Source organism: Elgaria multicarinata, chromosome 1, assembly GCF_023053635.1.
Source record: "Elgaria multicarinata webbii isolate HBS135686 ecotype San Diego chromosome 1, rElgMul1.1.pri, whole genome shotgun sequence".
In the NCBI taxonomy this organism is placed as follows: Eukaryota; Metazoa; Chordata; class Lepidosauria; order Squamata; family Anguidae; genus Elgaria; species Elgaria multicarinata.
The window spans coordinates 46,485,503-46,504,819 of NC_086171.1; the positions used below are offsets into that span (position 1 = coordinate 46,485,503).

Sequence of the window (19,317 nt, forward strand, 5' to 3'; positions counted from 1 at the left end):
TTCTCAGTTCCTGGTGAAGGTCATCCACCAGTTGGCCAAGGCTCTCTTGGTGCCTATGGATGGAATGGAAAGGTGAGGTATAACTGTTTTAATAGATAATCTATTCACATACATTTTTCTGTTCTTAGGTATTTATTTATTTATTACATTTCTATACCGCCCAATAGCCGGAGCTCTCTGGGCGGTTCACAAAACAGGTACTGGAGTTTAATTTTGTTTTGTCAGGAGCAGTACGATGGCAACAGAAAACATGTCAAGTCAACCAGCTAGGAATGCAGCAAAACAAAATAGTCCCTATTTTAAAGTCATGAAATGCTATTACACTTACAGTACAACCCTATACATGTCTATCCAGAAGTAAGTCCCATTCAGTTCAATCGAGCCAGTTCAGTAAGTCCCATTCAGTTCAACTCGCAGATAAGTAGATATAGGTTTGCAGCCTTCATCTAAGACAGCCTTCCGCAATCTGTGTCCTCCAGATGTGTGGACTACAACTCCCAGCATTGCCAGTCATGCTTGCTGGGAGATGTTCGGGTTGTAGTTAAACACATCTGGGATACACCAGGCTGGGAAAGACTGATCTAAGGAGTGTTTTTCTTCTTCTTCTTACACTCGCTTTTATATACTGTAAGATTGAATTCTATTTAAACCCTTTCTCCAGACTATAGGGCAAAAATTTGTTGTTGTCTTTTTACAGACAGACACGCACACACAGACACACGTTTGGTAAAATGTCTTCTTGGAGGCAACTGAATAACTGATCTGTTTCCCACATTCATGGGAGGTATTCCCAGAAAAAAAAAAATTGCTGAGCACTCATCACTTTATCACCTGCAGCTCTGTGGAAGCTCTTCCTTCCTTTTTCCTTCAGCAGTGAAATTAGCTGAGGGAAGCACGGTTTGAACTGTGAATTCCTGTTATTTCAAAATGCCCTCTATGGCAGGCCACTTCCTTATCATTAGACAACCAGAATGCACTCCCTGAACTATCAGTTCTCAGAAATGAGCAAGACTTTCCTCCTCACTCACTTCAACAAGATACCTTACAAAAAGAACTCATTACCTGGCATATTCTGGTGGGAGGCAAGAGAAGTGGTAACTCACAATGACTCTCCCTTTGCTCCTGATTTTCATTTCATTTCTTCACGGCACTTTTTCATTAGTGGGTAAGTTCCTATCGGTCTTTGCCAAGAATGGGGATGGTTTAGTATGTAACGGCAACCCTGATTCTCTTTACCCTGTTTAGGAGCAGTCAGAAGTTCAACTAGATATTTAGTGCAGTGATTTGAATTGTATACCAATTTGAATGTTGCAAAAATGGATTTACAATTATCTTGTCTGTAAGCGCTATTATGTCTAACTGGGTTTTTATGTTGCTTGATGTTTTGGCCAGCCAAATATTGTTGAAATCTTTCAATTTGAATTAGCATTTTTATACCTGAAAACATATGTAAATTAGAAATAGTCAGGATGTTTGTTGCTGCTGTTTTAAGTAAAGAATGTTTTCAGTGCCTATTTATTTATTTATTTATTTATTTTATTGCATTTATATACCACCCTGTAGCTTATCCACACTGTATATTACTTAGGCGAAATCTCAAAGTAAAATCAAAAGCATACTAACAGGAGCCAGTTCTGTTGGGATTAGATATATAGTTTTGGGCATCAGGAGATATTTTAAAAAATGTTTTATCTACAGATTGGTGGCTTTGGTCTTTTTCTTGCTTGGAAGGCAAGAACAGTTAATTTCTTATGAGATTAGCTCCTGGGTACAGCACCAAGGCTACAATCCTATTATCCCAGAGTAAGCCCTATTGAAGTCAATGGGACTTCTGTGTAAACATGTATAGGATTGTGGAATGAATCTTTCAGGGTTTTCAGAAATGAACATATTGCATAGATGCAACATATTTTGCTTATATATTCATGGTTTTTTCTTCTATTGCTATACAGAACCATAATATAAAAACTATAATGAAATCACTGTATTTTAAAAATCATTTTACTGAGTGTTACACCTACTCTTATTGAATACAGGAATATGGGCTTGTACGTGCAAGATCTTTTCTCTATATTCTGTTCTGGGAGATTTCCTGTCCATTGTAGTCTTATCTCTGCTGAACATATTCCTGTGCAAGATTATCTTAATCATTAGGTGGAGGAGGAGGGGGGTTTACACCACTGGTGTTCTTCCTAACCTCCAGAGGTTGATAGGGTCTGTTGCTTGGCTCTATGCATGAGACATGGAGCTCATGAATGCCCAGAAAGAGACATTGACACAGTTACTTTCTAATGAGCTGTGTTGCACATCTCGAAGTAGCTGATTGAGTACTGATCTATTTTGCTTAGTCTCCTTGCCATTAAAATGGAGAATGGGCCCTTTCCCCTCTTCATTGGGGTGGGGTGGGGGAGACAAAACAGTTCTATGAACTTTTCTTGAGGGTAGTTGTGTGAAGGTTGATGGCACGCAGAGAACTCTGCATGCAACAACGTTTTTCTCTAAATGTCTATTGATTTGTTGATTCATTTTTGTGAATGAATGTATAAATTTCTGTGAGTCTGGAAAAAGAACTCCAAGAACAGTGTGCCAAAAGTCAATGCATACAGAGTTCAGTGCATGGGACAACCGCCACACAGCCACCACCATCATAAGTGCACCCACACCCACACCAGCAATTGGATCTTGACACACACAGCCCCTACTCATTGGCGTGTGGACAACAGGTTCAAAGGCTTCAGTTGAACAACCTAATCCGCTGCTGCCATGTTGCAATAGCAGGGCTGGTGCTAGCTGTAGGAAAAAGCGACAAATTCAGCTGCTCCCAACCCCGCTCCTCCTCTGGAAAGTTTTTTTCACCGGTGCAGCCGCTGCCTCCTCCAGCTCGCTCACTCTTTCACTCACTCACTCATTCAGCCACTCGCAGCAGCCACGCTGAGGCCAGGAAGCAGCACGTGGTGGAGCCGAGGAGGGGACTGTTTCTGTAAGTAGTAAGATTGTCCGGAGCTGCGGATTGGGGCCCTCCCTCCTTCAGAGCTGCTGCCCTCCTCTCCTCATCAGCCCTGCAGATACTGTAATGTTTGGGTAGGGTGACCAACTGCCAGGATTTCCCCGGATTTGTCCTGGTTTTTGTTCTTTCCATGGTGTCAGGGGGGATTTTCTATAATTTTCAATAATGTCCTGGAATGACACACCTTCCCCTTTAAGGCTGCCATTAGCATGGCAGGAGGGAATGACATGCTTTCTTGAGGCACATCATTCCCCCACCCCGAGCTCCAATTGAGGTCTTGAAGGGGAAAGTGGGTCATTTGTGGACATTATAGAAAAGGCCCCAATTGGAGTGGATGGTGGTGGTGCAGAATGAAATCCTTTCCCCTCCTCCACTCCAATCGGGTTCTTTAAGGTGGCAGGGGAATAACGTACTTTCTGCAGGACTCAGAAAGCTGCTTCCCCCCCACACACTAGGTGTCCTCTTTTTTGGTTTCCCAAATATGGTCACCCTATGTTTGGGAGAAAGAGAGAGAGACAAGCTGTATGTTTACGTGCCTTCTCTCCTCATTGCTGCCCCACCACTCACTCCAGTCTGGACTCCAGCAAGAGAAAAGAAAGGGGGAAGGGGGGAGAACTGCAATGCCGCTCAGGACCTCCTGGCTAAGGAGGGTTCAGTCAGCAGCACCTTTTTCAGAATGCTTGCTAAAACAATTCCTATCTGCCCTTGCTTATTTTAGGGTGTCCAACCCCCTTTTTTCAAGCCGTTCTTTTGGTAAACGTGGTACGTGTGTATCTTGTGTCACTTTAAAACAGAGCTGCAGCACAATCCTATGTACGTCTACTCAGAAGTAAGCCCCACTGAGATCAATCAAACTTACTCTGAGGTAAATGTGCATAGGATGCAGCCTGAAAATGAAGAGTGGGTGAAAAAAAGACAGGAGAAAAAGAATTGTAGAAATAGAATAGCAAGGTAACTGTGGGATATTTAACCATATTTAAAGACAATAAATATAAAGTACAGTAAAATTAGTGCTCCTCTACTTCAGTCCCAATTAAATAATTATAACAGTGCAGTACGGATTATTTGTTAATTAAAAAAATACAATTTACTTCAGTTTTCGTTTATTTCGTTTGTTTCATGAATGGAAAAAAAAGTCCTTTATTACGGTATATTCAATCAAAGTTTACCTTTTTTTAAAAAAAAAAAACAACAACCCTGGCTGAACCACCTAATGAAATGTGCTGCGCACGCCTATGCCCCTACTAAAGCCACTTTCAGAAGTGTAACAGTGGTTCCAGCTCTGTGCATTCAGGGAACACATGGGGCAGAGGAATAATTGCAGCAGCTTCTGCCCCCCACCCTAATAATATGCTGCAACAAGGCCGCAACATGTCTACTCACAAAAAAGTGAACATGTGTAGGCACCTTTCCTTACAATCAGGAATCCTGCAGAGGCAGAGTTCCTGGGGAGAGATACCTCTACATGTACAGGTACATATGTGTAAATATTTTGTAGATATGTGCTGGAGTAGATTCAGAGCAGGGGCAGAGGTAGCACGTAGGAGTGCCACTGTACTTCTGAAACCAAATTGAGTAAAAATGTGTTCCTTGCTGCTTTATGTTGGATTACATGGATTACCTCCCATTCTCATATGCTTTGTTTCTCGTTTTAACACATACATTTGGGCCACCCATACATTGAGAAAGGAACAATTTTCAGTAGACACCAAACCATGACAATGATTTGGCCCTGTGGCTTTTCTCACAACTTTGATTAAAAACGGATTGAGAAAGAGAGCCTTGCTAAACTCTCCTTAAAGCGTTTTCCATTAAATTCAATAATTTAACCCTAATCCGAGTCTGTTTGGTAGTTTCCCAATATCTCAAGCTAACTTCTTGACCATCTCTCTTGGACTATGGGCTAGTAAATCTTAGTGCAAGAGTGGCCAAGCAAACTCAGATTGTTTGCTTGACTACGCAAGTCAAAGTGTTCTCTTGCCTAGGGTGACCATATGAAAAGGAGGACAGGGCTCCTGTATCTTTAACCATTGTATTGAAAAGGGAATTTCAGCAGGTATCATTTGTATATATGGGGAACCTAGGGGAATTTCCTCTTCATCACAGCAGTTAAAGCTGCAGTGCCCTGCCCTCTTTTAAATCTGGTCACTCTAGTATAGCTCCTGTACCTTTAACTGTTGTGATGAAGAGGGAATTTCACCAGGTTCTCCATATATACAAATGACAGCTGCTGAAATTGCCTTTCCTATGCAACTGTTAAAGATACAGGAGCCCTGTCCTCCTTTTCATATGGTCACCCTACTCTTGCCAGTAGAGAATCAGTACCATTCCAAGCTCTCCTGCTGTCTGAGGTGGGAGAGCACGCCCGTACTACCTCCACTGCACCCAACTCCCCCCTTGCTATGATAGTCTTGCCCCACACCCAGCCACCTCCATCATGGTCCCCTTCAACCCTCACACCCTACCCTTTACCACGACCTGACCTTCGGAGAGCTGTGTAGGCCGGAGAAAAGACTATTATTTATTAATATTTATTTTTATTATTTATTTATTACATTTATATCCCACCTTTTTTCCTCCTTGAGGCAATGTGTACATAATCCTCCTCTTCTCCATTTTATCCTCACAACAACCCTGTGAGGTAGGCTGGGCTGAGAGTCTGTGACTGGCTCAAAGTCACCCAGTGGGTTTCCATGGCTGAGTGGGGACTAGAACCCGGATCTCCTGACTCCCAGTCCAACACTCTGGCCACTATACCAGACTGGCTAGAATGACTATATGGGTATATTTTTATACAACCTTATCTGCTAAAAAGGCATAAACAACCATTTAAAAATAATCAAACCAGGAATATTAAAAGCATTAAAATACTAAAAGCTACACATTTTAAAAGGCTAAGGGAACAATCCTATGGTCCCTGGGAAGGGGGAGTTGCTTGCATTGCTTGCAACTGGTGCAGAAAGAACCACACTGGCTGTCCTCTGAGGTCTGAAAAGCAATCTCAGAGGAGAAGGGAAGGAGTATTTAGGTGGGGAGGAGAGGAGACTGGAGAGGGAGGTCTTGTGAAAATTGACAAAATTGGAGGACAGGAAAGCAAAGATCACCTCCACCATTCCTCAGCCTGGCAGAGCATAGGAATCTCAGAAGCTTTGAATTCAAAGGCTTCTGAGCGTTATTTATTTATTTATTTATTACATTTTTATACCGCCCAGTAGCCGAAGCTCTCTGGGCAGTTCACAAAAACACCTAGAGTGAGGCTCAGTCAATTGGATTGTGCCCTAAATTGAAAAGTTGTATCTTTACATATTTTCTAAAGGTCAAGAGAGTAGGGGGGGAACTGCAATTCTTGAGGGAGGGTATTCTATAGTTTGGGGGCAACATAGGAGAAAAGCCTTTCATACATGCCCAAAAAATGGGTCGTTGCAGGTAATGGCACCCCCGAAAGGAAGATTTTAATACTCAGGCAGGTTCATAGCAAGACTGTTAGTCCCTTAAATATACAGTTCAGGGCTTTAAAGGTTAAGACCAACACCTCGAATTGAGCCCAGAAAGCAACCAGTGCAGGACTTTCAGGTCAGGTGTAATATGGTCCAATACCATGCACCTGTTAGCAACCTAACTGGCACATTTTTCACCAATTAAAGCTTCAGTAGTATCCCCATATTGAGTGCACCAAGACATGGTAACTGTTGTAAAGTGAAACTGATCCACAGTTGGTGCACCAAGCAGAATTGTGCAAACATACTCCTTGCCACCGCCACCACCACACCACCTGTAGATCCAGAAACAGCCTAGGATCAAGGAGCACTACCAAGCTATGGACCTGATCCTTTAGGGAGAGTGCAACCCATTCCAGAACAGGTTCCAGAAAGTGGCAGGCACAGCTCTACAGAGAGCCATCCAGGCTGAAAAGTTGGCTCTGAGGGGGGTTCTTCCTCAGAGCGAAACACTATCTGGAGAGGTTCCCAGAAGACGGCCTATAATGCAGGTGACTTCCTGGAACACATCTCCTTGGGAGCTGCTGCCTGTCCTCCATTAGCTCTGGCTTTCTCTAGCCAACATGGCTTTTTAGAGAACCTCCTGCCCTCTGGCTCAGGATGAGAGGATTCTCAGCCCAAGCCAGAGGGTTGGCAGCTGAGAGCAGCCATACATCTGTTTGGCACTGAGAATCCCCTCAGAGCAAAACAGAGGACAGGCAACTGCTCCGAAGAGCCCCACTGGCCCCACTCTCCTGCTGTGGCCCCACTCTCCAGAGGAACTGCTGGAGGAGTGGTCCACCCCCCCGGTGACAGCATATGCAATTTGCTGATCCTCCAGCTCTGCCACCTGAGGCAGGGGATTCACTCCACCTCATGGGAGGGCCAGCCCTGTACAGAATTCAGCTTTGGGAGTCAATGGACATGGTAGAATGCACTCTGTGGGCATACAAAGTCTCTCTGGATAAACCCAGCACATTGGAAACTCAATGGGAACTCTGGCTTGGGACCTGTGGGTTTGAAACAAAGGCAGAGAAAAGAACTGAACTCGTAAAGAGTAATGAGGAGTGATGGTAGGAGCCGACTGAACCCCAGGTTATTCTCAGACACACCAGCTCGAGTGATGCCCAAGCAAAAAGAATGAAAAATGTCTGCTCGAATTCCTAACCAGTTATAGGGTTTCGCAGAAAGACTACAAATGGTTTGATTGCTTGGAGGCTGGACCTAGGATGGGTCAAAACAAAGGAAGCCATGGTTTGATTCTGACTACTGAATATTTGGTTCAGGAAGGCTCTTTGACGACTTTTACATTATGCCAGGTATTTGTAGGAACAAGGCAAAATATTCCAAACAACTCTGCTCCTGGTTATCCCAAGCTTTCAAAAGTTCACCAGTATAATTTAGGGTGGGAAGCTATTGCCAAACAGGAGTCAGAAATCCTTGCTGATCTACTAAATATCACCCAGAAATCTTCCCGTAGATCCAGATCTGCCTTCTGCTCACCCCTGATATAAGATTGCATTGTCAATTTGTTTATAATATTTTGTGCAGCTGTTTTTCTTTTTTCGTTTTTTTAACCTAGTCTTTAGACATTATAAAAAATTGCAAGCGTTGCATATATTAGTTTACATAGACCTGGTTTAATTGCAAGCACAACAATGTTATACAAGACTTTATCACCATTGGTGATAATTATGCATTTCCTTGTATTGTCAGTAAGGAAAACTGACTGGCAAACAGCAAGAATTTGTGTCTCCAGTACTCATCAACTTTATGCTGCTTCCTAATGGGTTGGAAGCCAAGGAAGACAAGAGGAGGAAACCAGTTTATGGATGAGAAAATCCTAGGTCAGCTTTTTAACTGAAACAAAAGGACTTTCATTTCCAGTTTATTCTTCTGCACAAGAGCTACCCCATTGCATCTCAACAATAAAAGTAAAAATGCATATCAAGGATAAAAATAAAAATGCACCCAAAAAACTTATTGTGGAATCATAAATATATATGACAAATACAGGTAATTCAATTAAGGGCACAATCCTATCGACTGTGGGCCCCCTCTATATGGAGACGCTTTCCAACGCAATTCAGCTTAAAACCGTGATTTCATCAATAGGTATTTGCTCCTCCTATGGCACATGCAGTCCATTAAAGTGGCTTATACATTAGGGGGGAAATTGCTTTCGTGTGGCAGAGTGCGCAAGAACCTCCATTATTGGGGGCATATGTGGGTGGAGTCTTACAGAATCAACAAGTCATTATACTTATGGGCAGGTCTGCTATAGCGGAGACTGAAAACAAAAGGCATCAACACACTTTCTTCTTTGAGTCATTAAACTTATGTGCGGTTCTGCAGCAGTAGATAAGCGGAGATTGAAAACAAAAGGCAAAGCAATCGCCAATTCCCCACACCTCTATCCCCTCCAGTATATTTGCTTGTCCTGGCTGTTTTCAGCTTGTTGTTCCTTGAGGTCATAGTGTGACCATGTGTACCTGCACAGAAGGAGATTTAAAACAACATGCTGACTTTCTCTGGAGTAAGGCTCATTTGGGGGAAAAACAAGACATGATCTGCAGAGGGTGAAGCCAGCTCCTCTCCTCAGGTCCATCCTTTGCTCACACAACTAACTGCCCTTTCCTGCTCACAGCACTGCTTCTCCCAGTGAGTATTGTAAGCTGAGGTCACACAGACTGCAGTGAAGCCAGTAGGATGGGGAAATGACTTCACAAAAATGTGGGTTTTATGGCATGTAAACCCACAGTTGCTGCAGAGAGAGGGGAACATCATGTGCCATGACAGTGTGTGAGGCACAGTAGCTCCAGAGTAAATCCCCTGTGTAGATCGGCTGCAGCCTTGATTATGGGAAGCCTCTAAACCTGGAAGTTTCCAATCATCCAATGCAGGGCAGGAAGAGAAGTGGAGACAATCTTTGCCTCCTGTCCTTCCATGCTGCATATTTTGCTAGATAGGTTTTTTTCCCCATTTAGCAATGGTGCTTCACAGGGGGAAGGAAAGAGGCTGGAGAGGCCTCAGGATAGCTGATATCCTGGCCTCTACAGTCTCCTCCCCACCCACTGGGACATCCCATTTTCCCCTTCTCCGAGGTCAGTTTTCCAATCTCAGAGGCCAGCAAGTGGCCCGCCTTTTTCATAATGGCTGTGAAAGGTGGATCGAATCTCTGACTCCCCTTCTGAGGTCAGAATGCTGTCTCTGACCTTGGAGAACTCTCCGATATCCTATGGTTCCTCCATTAATGTCCAGGGGTCATAGGATTGCTCCATCCAAGTATCTTTTTCAGTCTCCAGCATTTCTGGATGGGACTGGGAGCAACCCCTGACTGAAACCCTACAGAACCGTGCTGCAAGTTGGTGTAAACCAAGGGTGGACAGAAGGTAAATCAGAAGATCAGCAAGGTTTACCCGAACAATTTAACAGTCCTTTTTTCCTCACTTTTAAAATATAAATTGGCTTAGAGTAAGTCTTTGTGCAGCTATGGTGGACAGTGTTAACATTTTGTATTAAAATCCCTGATCTGTAGCAACCCAGATGTAGTTGTACTGTATATGCAGATTATCCCAGTTTTAGTACAATTTGCTAATCTGTGACCATTAGCTGATAATAGCTGTGATACCATGTTTAATTTTATACATACATTGGGCAGTCTTGTGAAACTTTAGTATGGTCAAGTTCAGCCTATTTTTCTTGTTTAAGCACTTTCAGAAAGCTTCAGCAGACCTGAAGATGCAACTTAATGGCAGTGTTTTATGTTCACTTTTTAGGCATGTCCAAAGGTGGATCAAGAGGTGGCTTTTCTCTCTCTCTCTCTCTCTCTCTCTCTCATTTATTTACTGGCAGGATTTAGGTCTGGGCGATCTACTATTGATCAAGGCTTGGTTCTCCAACACCTGGTTGAAAAATATGCATCAAAAGTTAGAGGAGCTCTCTATGCAGCCTTTATTGATTTCAAATCGGCCTTTGACCTAATTTCAAGAGAGAGGTTGTGGGGAAAATTTGAGGATACAAATATTGATAGATGTCTCTTAACTCTCATACGCTGCTTATATGAGAACACTTATCTTCGGATAAGTTGCGATCGGGTGGGACACCTAACTGATCAAATCCCAACTTTTAATGGAGTAAAGCAAGGCTGTATACTTGCACCTACTCTTTTTAATTTCTATATCAATTCATTAGTTAAAAGTGTGAGGGAAGTATGTTCCCATCCCCCAAAATTGGCAAATAAGCCCTTGTCAGTACTTCTGTATGCCGACGATGCTGTGCTGCTTTCCTTAACAAGTGTAGGACTAAGACATCTTTTAAAAGCGTCAGATCTCTATTGTAAAAATGAATTACTATTGATTAGCCATCTTAAATCTAAGGTTATGGGTTTTTCCAGAAGAAGGTTAAAGCATAAATGGCAGATTAACAACCATCCCATTCCTTTAGATACTTGGGTATAACATTTTTGTGAACCGCCCAGAGAGCTCTGGCGGTAATAAATAATAAATAAATGTAATAAATAAATAAATAAATACATAAATAAATATTTCTTTCTTCTGGCTTATCGAGTTTGCAAACTAAAAATGCAATTGAGAATGCACAGAGAAGCATCAAGGCTCTCCTCTACTTTTTCTATATGAAAGGAGGCCAATATATTCCCTCAGCCATTCAAGTTTTCAAGGCGAAGGCCATCTCCCAGATGTCATATGAATCACAGTTGTGTGCATACAAAAGTTTTGCCCCCTTTGAAGTCACTCAGACTAAGTTTTTGCGTTCAGTGTTGGGAGTCCCAAGTTGTGTTCCAAATGTAATTGTCCGTTTAGAGACAGGGCAAATTTCTATTGAGGCCTGTATATGGATCCTTAGGATTCATTACTGGCTGAAGCTGATTTTCTCCCCAATGGGCCTGGCCCCACTGACATTAATTGATACATTCCAGACAAAATGGAAAACTACGCTATATGAAAAACTGAGAGTTCTGGGCTTCTCACCAAATGCCCTAGTTGCTCTTGGTTTTGAAAAAGCTAAAATGACAATTCAACAACTTATTTGGGATATAGAATTGCAAAATCATTTGAGTTTGGCTTCAAGGTATCCTGAATTTAGAGATAACGGGAGGATATTTGCTTATGCAAAATATCTGGTGGACTTGAATATTCCTAAATTCAGGAAAGCTTTCACTCTGGCCAGGTTTAACGTGCTACCTTCAGCCCTTTTGGATGGAAGGTTTGGAAATATACCCTACCAAGAACGGGTATGTCCTTGCGAGATGGGTAAAGTGGAAACAGTAGGCCATGTTCTGCTGTATTGTTCCTTTTATCAAGATTTGCGCCAAACATTTATAACCTCTATCTTGCAGCAAACTCCCGGTAGATCAGATGAATATTACATAAAACATCTTCTATCAGATCAGAATCCTCAGGTTACTCTAAAAGTGGCCAGTTTTTGTGCGGCTGTCATAAGCCGACGGAAATTGATGTTGAAGAATTTTATTGTACCTTAGACTTAGGCTGAGACTGCCGTGTTTTTTGTATTTTATGTATGTATTTTATTGTATGTTGGGTTTTTTAATATTATTGTGATGATGTTTTCTGCTGTGCTGGTCTATGACCGAAACAAACAAACATTTATTTACTATATTTCTTGGCTGTCTTTCAGGACTTTAGTCTTCCCAAGGAATCTTACAATATAAAACAGTACAATTCAGTATCACATTATAAAAGCACTTTAAATGCAATTAGTTTTAAAATGAACCACTTTAAATAAAATAGAGTTTCAGATATCTAAGAGCAGCAAATACCACTCTTTTCAACTGAAAGCTGGAGAGAACAGGTATGTTTGCAAAGCCCTTTTAAAAACAGCAAAAGGTAAAGACAGCTGTGTTTTTTTAAAAATCCATAGCACAGGGGCTGCTACTAAAAAGACATCCCTGCCAACCATCTGGATCTTAGTGGCAGGCCAGAATATAGAGCTTCCAAAGATTATCTTAAAGTACAGGCAGTTGTAGGTGGTATTTCTTCATGCTTGATGCAGTAAGGCACATGATTTGTTGTTTTTAACCAACTCCCTTGTCAGTGTTTATATTTATCTTACTTTTTCCCAAATAGATACAAGCATCTTTATAATACATAATGAAGACCACCAGGTTTGTGTAGACGTTCAGGATGCAAACTATGTCACTACGGGTCCCTGCAGCCCTACCAAAGATGCACAAAAATTCAGATGGATTACCAGTCACCAACTGATGAGCGTTTCTATGAAGTTATGCCTTGGAGTGTTGGAAAAGGTGGACTGGAGACCAGTTACTCTGTACCCATGTAACACGACAAGTGATCTCCAGAAATGGGAATGCAGAAATGACACACTTTTTGCCATCCAAGGAGCTGATCTGTTTTTCAACTATGGCAATAGAAATGAAAAAAGAATTATGTTATACAAGGGATCAGGTTTATGGAGTCGGTGGAAGGTGTATGGAACCACAGATGATTTGTGCTCACGGGGCTATGAAGGTAAATTTTGCCATCTTTTGATTCTGGTTACTCATTTCTTTGGGGAGAAATCCTATAGCCCCTAGAAAGCGTCTTAGGCAACCATAGTATAGTTCAGATTCCTGAATCCGAGGTCAGAGACAGCACTCTGACCTCAGAGTGGAAATCCGTGCTCTGACCCGGCTTCCCCTCTCCCTTGCAGCTGGCATAGAAAGAACCATACCGGCTGCTTTTCTTAAGACATTAATGCAACCTCAGAGATGGGAGAACATGAGGTTTTGGGGAGAGAGGGGAGGGGATTGCAGAGAGAGAGGGGAGGGGATTGCAGGATTGCATGAACAACCCTGGGACATCTCCAGCTTTCTCCCCCCCCCCCAAAAAAAACATCTCAGCTAGACAGGCCAAAAAGCAAGTTTTTTTGCCCATCTAGCAAAAATTCAGAGGAGGGATGGGGAAGCAAAGATCACCTCCACTGCACCTTGCACTCTGCCTCTGGATGTTTGTAAACTTCGGAATTGGATTGTGCCTTTAGTCATGTTATAGTATATTGCACAGAACTAAGATCACTTACTCATAACAGATCCTGCCCATTTTGAGTTTTACCACTCTAAGGTAGCTTGGTTGTCTGTATTTCCGAAGTGGAAAAGAGGATTTTACTAAACATTAAATGCAGATGTAGACTGAAATGTCAATCTGTATGACAATTTCTTTCATCAAAATAATAATAATAAAAAACAGTTAGAGCAGCCTTACCCAACCTTGTGACTTCCAGATGTTTTTGGACTTCAACTCCCATCATCCCTCAACATTGGCTGTATTATCTTGAGCTAATGGGAGTTCAGGCCCCAAACATCTGGAGGGGGCACTACTTTGGGGAAATCTGATTATATTAGCAATAGATAACATCTAGCATGAAATACCTGTGCAAATATCCACAATTTTATGAAACTGAATCTTTGCACAATTGCATATTTCCATGTGGTGTCAGATTCACAGTCAAGACAAATTGAAGTTCCATTGATTTCAAGAAGTGTGCTCTACATATGACTAGGTCTGGAATAAACCATAGTGATCTAGATGTTAGGGATGCAGGGGCGGCCATTTAAACATTGGCAAAAAGGAGAAAACCACCACCAAAAATGAGGGCAAAGTAGACACAGGTTTATCTAAGATTTGCATCAGTTAATTTAATACGTATAGATACAAATTTAGATATACTGTAATTGCTATAATCTCAATAGAAACACAATAGACCTCATCAGGATGGGAAGACTGTCACCAGGTGTGAACTGTTGATGGGCAACTTCAAAATCCCTCATTTCTCTTCTCATAGTTCTTTGGGAGAAATATGCAGTGGATGTTGGTGGCTCCGATGTCATTGGGGCAGAGAATCTGCTCTGGGTTTCAATCAGAACTCTAAAGGAGCTCTTTGTCATGTTTAGCTTTGCTCCCCTTGGGTTGGAAGAAGGTGTTTCTGGTGATCAATCAGAATCAGACTCTGAAGTAGAGGAGTCAGTGCCAGAAACAGGCCAGCCTGTACCAGTGGGGGCGAAAGCTCTCATGGGCTCTTCACCAGCTGGGAGTGAACCCTCTCCAGAGCTTATCTCTTCAAAGCCAAACAATACACAGTCAGTGGGAATCCAATATTCTTCTGAGGGGGAGAGCAAGGAGAAGTTAGCCAATCCTAGAGTCCGCCGCAGACTAAAACGGGCGGAGCTAAAAGAAGGCGAGAGGAAGTCTGCCCGTCTGGAGGCCCATCAGAAGCTGCTTCAGAACTAGTCTCTCTGAAGTTAACACGTCTTAGGAAAGAGCTTTCCAGTCTTCTTGAAAAGACAATAGTCTTGCTTAGTTTGCATAGTTTTGCCTAGGGGAAAGTTCCTAGAGATTAGACTCTTTTCTGATGGGAAGAGATGTTTATTGCTTGAATAAAGCTTTGTGGATTACTTAGCAGGCCTCGTTATTGTCTCCCAAGAAGGCAGGAAGTTTTGAGAAACACGACACCCTCCAAGGTGCTTGGCTAACTCCTTTAGAGTTCTAATTGGTTCTGAATAAAACCCAGAGCATTCTCTGCCCCACTGACATCAGAACTAACAGCCTCCGTTGTCATCATGTGAGCAGACTTCTGCTGGAACAATGTGACTTTCTCATTGTCCTCTCCTCTTCCTGCAGCCTGCACAAAATCCAAATTCTGCTCTGGAGGGTCCCATCCCCTTCAAAGTAGATTTTGAGGGTGTGCATGGGGAAAAGAGGACTTGCCATTGACAGAAGTATGTAATTAGACTCCACCCTTTATCTTTAAACCAGAAATGGACGGGACACCTTTACAAAGTCTTTGCTTTGTAAAGGTGTACACATGGCTACCCTATGTGGGCGCATGTAGTTATATGCACCTTTTAGTGTATCCATTTGTTCTGAACTGAACTTAAATGACTACATGACTTGGAAGGATATGAGGCCTGGCATTAAAATTCAGCTAAAATCAAATTGTCAAGAAATCAGGAGTCCCCGTTGTGCCTGAATGGTCCTGCCCCTCCTTGCTTTCCTTACTACAGGAGGATATCCTCTTTGAATGTGGGATCAGGTTAGAACAATCACATCCTGCTGGTCAAGATGAACCTATATGTCCCAGTGCATGTCACTGTGCAGGGAAGAAAGCCCGTGATGAGGCTTGTTCCAGTCACCCCCCTTCTACCCCCAGGTGGAACCACAAGGGGAAATATATGGCATCCAGACAGGCCTTTTGCATTCTGAAGAAAGCAGAGATGGCTGAAGACTGCCAGATCTACACTAAGCAGGATACAACACTTTAAAAACAGTTTGAAAACAGTATATGTAATGTGTCCTGGGCCTGAACAGTTGTCAAAACCATTATAAACCGTTATAAGCAGTAGTGTAGATCCTGCCTGTACTTCCTGAGTGTTCTGAGCAGTCAAAAGGATAGATGATACAGATCATATATGGGTTTTGATTTATACAAGAAGAGGTTGATTTTTATATCTCATATTTCAAGTAAATTGTGGTTTGTGCCTCTTGGTAATGCTGGAGCATTAGGAGTTATTAATGCCTAAAGCCTTCTATGTCTTGTAAGGCCAATACTGCAGGAAATGGCAGAGTATAAACTGGCTGCAATATCCTGTTGTGCTATCGTACACATCCAGTTGTGTAAATAGCCATCCCTACACCCATAACATCCAGATCACAGCAGATTAAATCCAGACTTAGGTCAGACATCTTGAAATCAATGGCACTTCAGTTAGTATTGAGTGTGAGTTTGACACCGCCTATGCAAGTTGAAGCCTATTTAGGCAGAAACTCCTGGGCCTTTTGAGTTAGATCCAGACTTAGCCATACTTAGACCAAACCGATACCCATGGAAATCATGACTAACTTAAGTCCAATTGACTAATGCTGGATCCAACATTTTGCATCCAGACCCAGTAATAAAGAGGCAAGAGTAAATTGTTGGGATTCAAAAGAGCAACAACACTGATTCCTTTTACAAGTGGGTTGTGCATATTCAAACATTTAACTTGCTTATTCATAAACATCATTCTAGCCATGACTCTTCCGTCGCAGCCCTCGCATTGAGTACCAGCCATATCACCCTTATGGCTTTGTGTAGGTGAGTCACAGACACATCCAAAAGTGGTGGACTTGTCCCATTCCACTCTAACCATATGGCAGGGGTGGTGAACCAAGTGTTGCACGACTATAACTCACATCATTCCCAACCATTGGCCATGGTGGCTGGGGCTGATGCAAGTTAGAGTCCAATGTCTGGAGGACCAAATGTTCCCCCATCCTGCTGGCCTTAAAAGAGAATGTATGAGGAATCCTCCCTTCACCCCAAAAGATGTCTCAGCTGACTTGCTAAATTGTTTTTTTCAGTCTTCCCCAAATGCCTGCACTACTGCTACCAACTAACTGTCCAAGCACTGCTTTCATACAACTTCACTCTCAAGCCAGTGTAGCATAGGTGAAAAAAGCAACCTCCAACCAACAGCTAATACAGACCAGAAGGGTTTAAAAACACACACATACCCCTATGAATTGTCAACCATCAACCAGTTTCCTCATACTGAATCCTGGGAGGGAGGGAGAGTCAGCAGTTTCTGACCTGAATACAAGAAAGATGCCAAATTTAGATAATCACATGGGGAAAAGAAGCCACCAGCAAGGTACATGGTGAGTGTGACCCCACCCACTGGCAAGCGTTATACGTGGGGCTGCCTTTGAAAATGGTCCGGAAACTTCAGCTGGTACAAAACAGGGCAGCCCGTTTACTAACAGGAACTGGCCAGCAGAAGCACATTATGCCAGTCCTTTTACAACTTCATTGGCTGCCAGTCCAGGTCCGGGCCTGATTCAAAGTGCTGGTATTAACATTCAAAGCCCTAAACGGTTTGGGGCCAGGTTATTTGAAGGAACGCCTCCTCCCATATGTACCTGCCCGGACCTTAAGATCATCCACAGGGGCCCTTCTCCGTGAGCCCCTGTCAAAGGAAGTGAGGCAGGTGGCTACTAGGAGGAGGGCTTTCTCTGCTGTGGCACCCTGGCTGTGGAATGAGTTCCCCAGAGAGGTCCGCCTGGCACCTACACTGAACTCCTTTCATCGCCAGCTGAAGACCTTTTTATTCTCTCAGTATTTTAACACTTAATTTAAATTTAAATTTAAATTTTACTGTTCTAATTCTGTATTTTAATCTTATATCAATTTCTCCTGCGTGGTTTTATCCCGGTTGTGCTTTTTATACTGTATTTTGTATTTGTGTTTTTAGACTGTTGGTTGTTTTATTATGGTTTTAATTTTTGTGAACCGCCCGAAGAGCTTCGGCTATTGGGCAGTATAAAAATGTAATAAATAAAATAAAATAAATAAAATAAAAGCCAAGGGTGAGGGAAAGTAATGATATGGTTAGCATTGTGGTCTTATTCTCTCTCTCTCTTCCTCCACTCCCCCCCAGACATGTTTACTTTGAAAGGCAATGGCGAAGGGGCACCTTGTGTATTCCCTTTCCAGTACTATGGCAAATGGTATGCTGAGTGTATATCCATTGGAATGTCAGAGAGCTGGCTGTGGTGTTCAACCACAAGAAACTATGATGAAGACAAGAAATACGGCTTTTGCCCACTGAAATGTAAGTTCTGCCGTTTTAGAAGAAGTTTGGATCATGAAATGTCATTAATTATTACGCAGTTCATGCTAACTGATTAAACATTGTTGTAGGTAATTAATTGTTAGCTTTTAAATTGATCATGGAGAGAGCAATCTTATGGTCCCTGGCTAAATGTCCCTGGGACTATAGGATAGTTTGGGAAATCCCCCCTCCCAAGGTCAGAGACAGTGCTCCAACCTCAGAAGGGGGTGTTGGAGATCTGACTCTAGACCCCTCCCTCTCACAGCCGGTGCGAAAAGAACATCACCTGCCGCTTTTACGAGGTCAGAAAAGTCACTTCAGGGGAGGGGAAAGCTTTCATCCACCGAACAACCAGCTAAAGCCTGAGCCTCCTTCCCTCCTGCTCTCAAGCACCCTTGCTAGATGGCCTGAAAAATACAGGAGATTGGAGGATGAGGAGGAAAAGATGGACTTTTCTGACCTCGTAAAAGCAGCTGGTATGATGGAGCTCTTTAAAATATGCACAAACTGTGAGTGATCTACCTTTATTTGCAGGGTGATCTTAGAGAAGAAGACTGTCCAATGTCTCACAGTGGCCTTCTGCCAGAGTTGTTCCTCAGTCATTGGTGTTCAAAGGCAATAGCTCCGGCTATTGGGCGGTATAGAAATGTAATTAATAAATAAAAATTAATAATAATTAATAAAATACTGCTTTTGCTCCTAGAAGTAATATATAGGTATCACCACCCTTCTAACCCTTAGAAACATTTCCTATTCTGCACATTGCTGTACCCTACCAGTTCTGATAGCTACTTGTAAGCAGCAATCAGCCAGAGCATTCAGTGCCTTGTTTCCACTCCAGCCAATCAAGTCACATGGTTATTGGACCTATAAAAATTGCAGTGTGGAGTAGTTGGGAAAACTCCACTTCCTCAGTCAAGATGGACTGGGGGGTGGGGGAATCCAGCTTGGCCATCAGCTTGTCTTACCCTCTTTCACTTAGAACAGCCTTCCTCAACCTGGGGCGCTCCAGATGTGTTGGACTGCATCTCCCAGAATGCCCCAGCTGGCTGGGGTGTTCTGGGAGTTGTAGTCCAACACATCTGGAGCGCCCCAGGTTGAGGAAGGCTGACTTAGAAGGTGGTGAGACGCCATGGATTTCCTCCCCCTTCTTATTTAGAAAAACATATCCAAATATCATATGCCATCATTATAAGCTATATTAATTA

At 42.7% G+C, this 19,317-nt stretch overlaps 1 protein-coding gene across 1 annotated transcript in view; it reads left to right on the plus strand.

The window, feature by feature from the left end:
• The first annotated feature begins 1,002 nt into the window (after positions 1-1,002).
• The window catches only part of LOC134399415 (macrophage mannose receptor 1-like), a 68,834-nt gene continuing 50,519 nt past the window's right edge, over positions 1,003-19,317 (plus strand). The window contains exons 1-3 of the mRNA XM_063127446.1: positions 1,003-1,165; positions 12,591-12,992; positions 17,936-18,109. Of these exons, the coding sequence (XP_062983516.1) occupies positions 1,105-1,165; positions 12,591-12,992; positions 17,936-18,109 (637 nt within the window). The 5' untranslated portion in view covers positions 1,003-1,104. The remainder of the gene's footprint in view (positions 1,166-12,590; positions 12,993-17,935; positions 18,110-19,317) is intronic.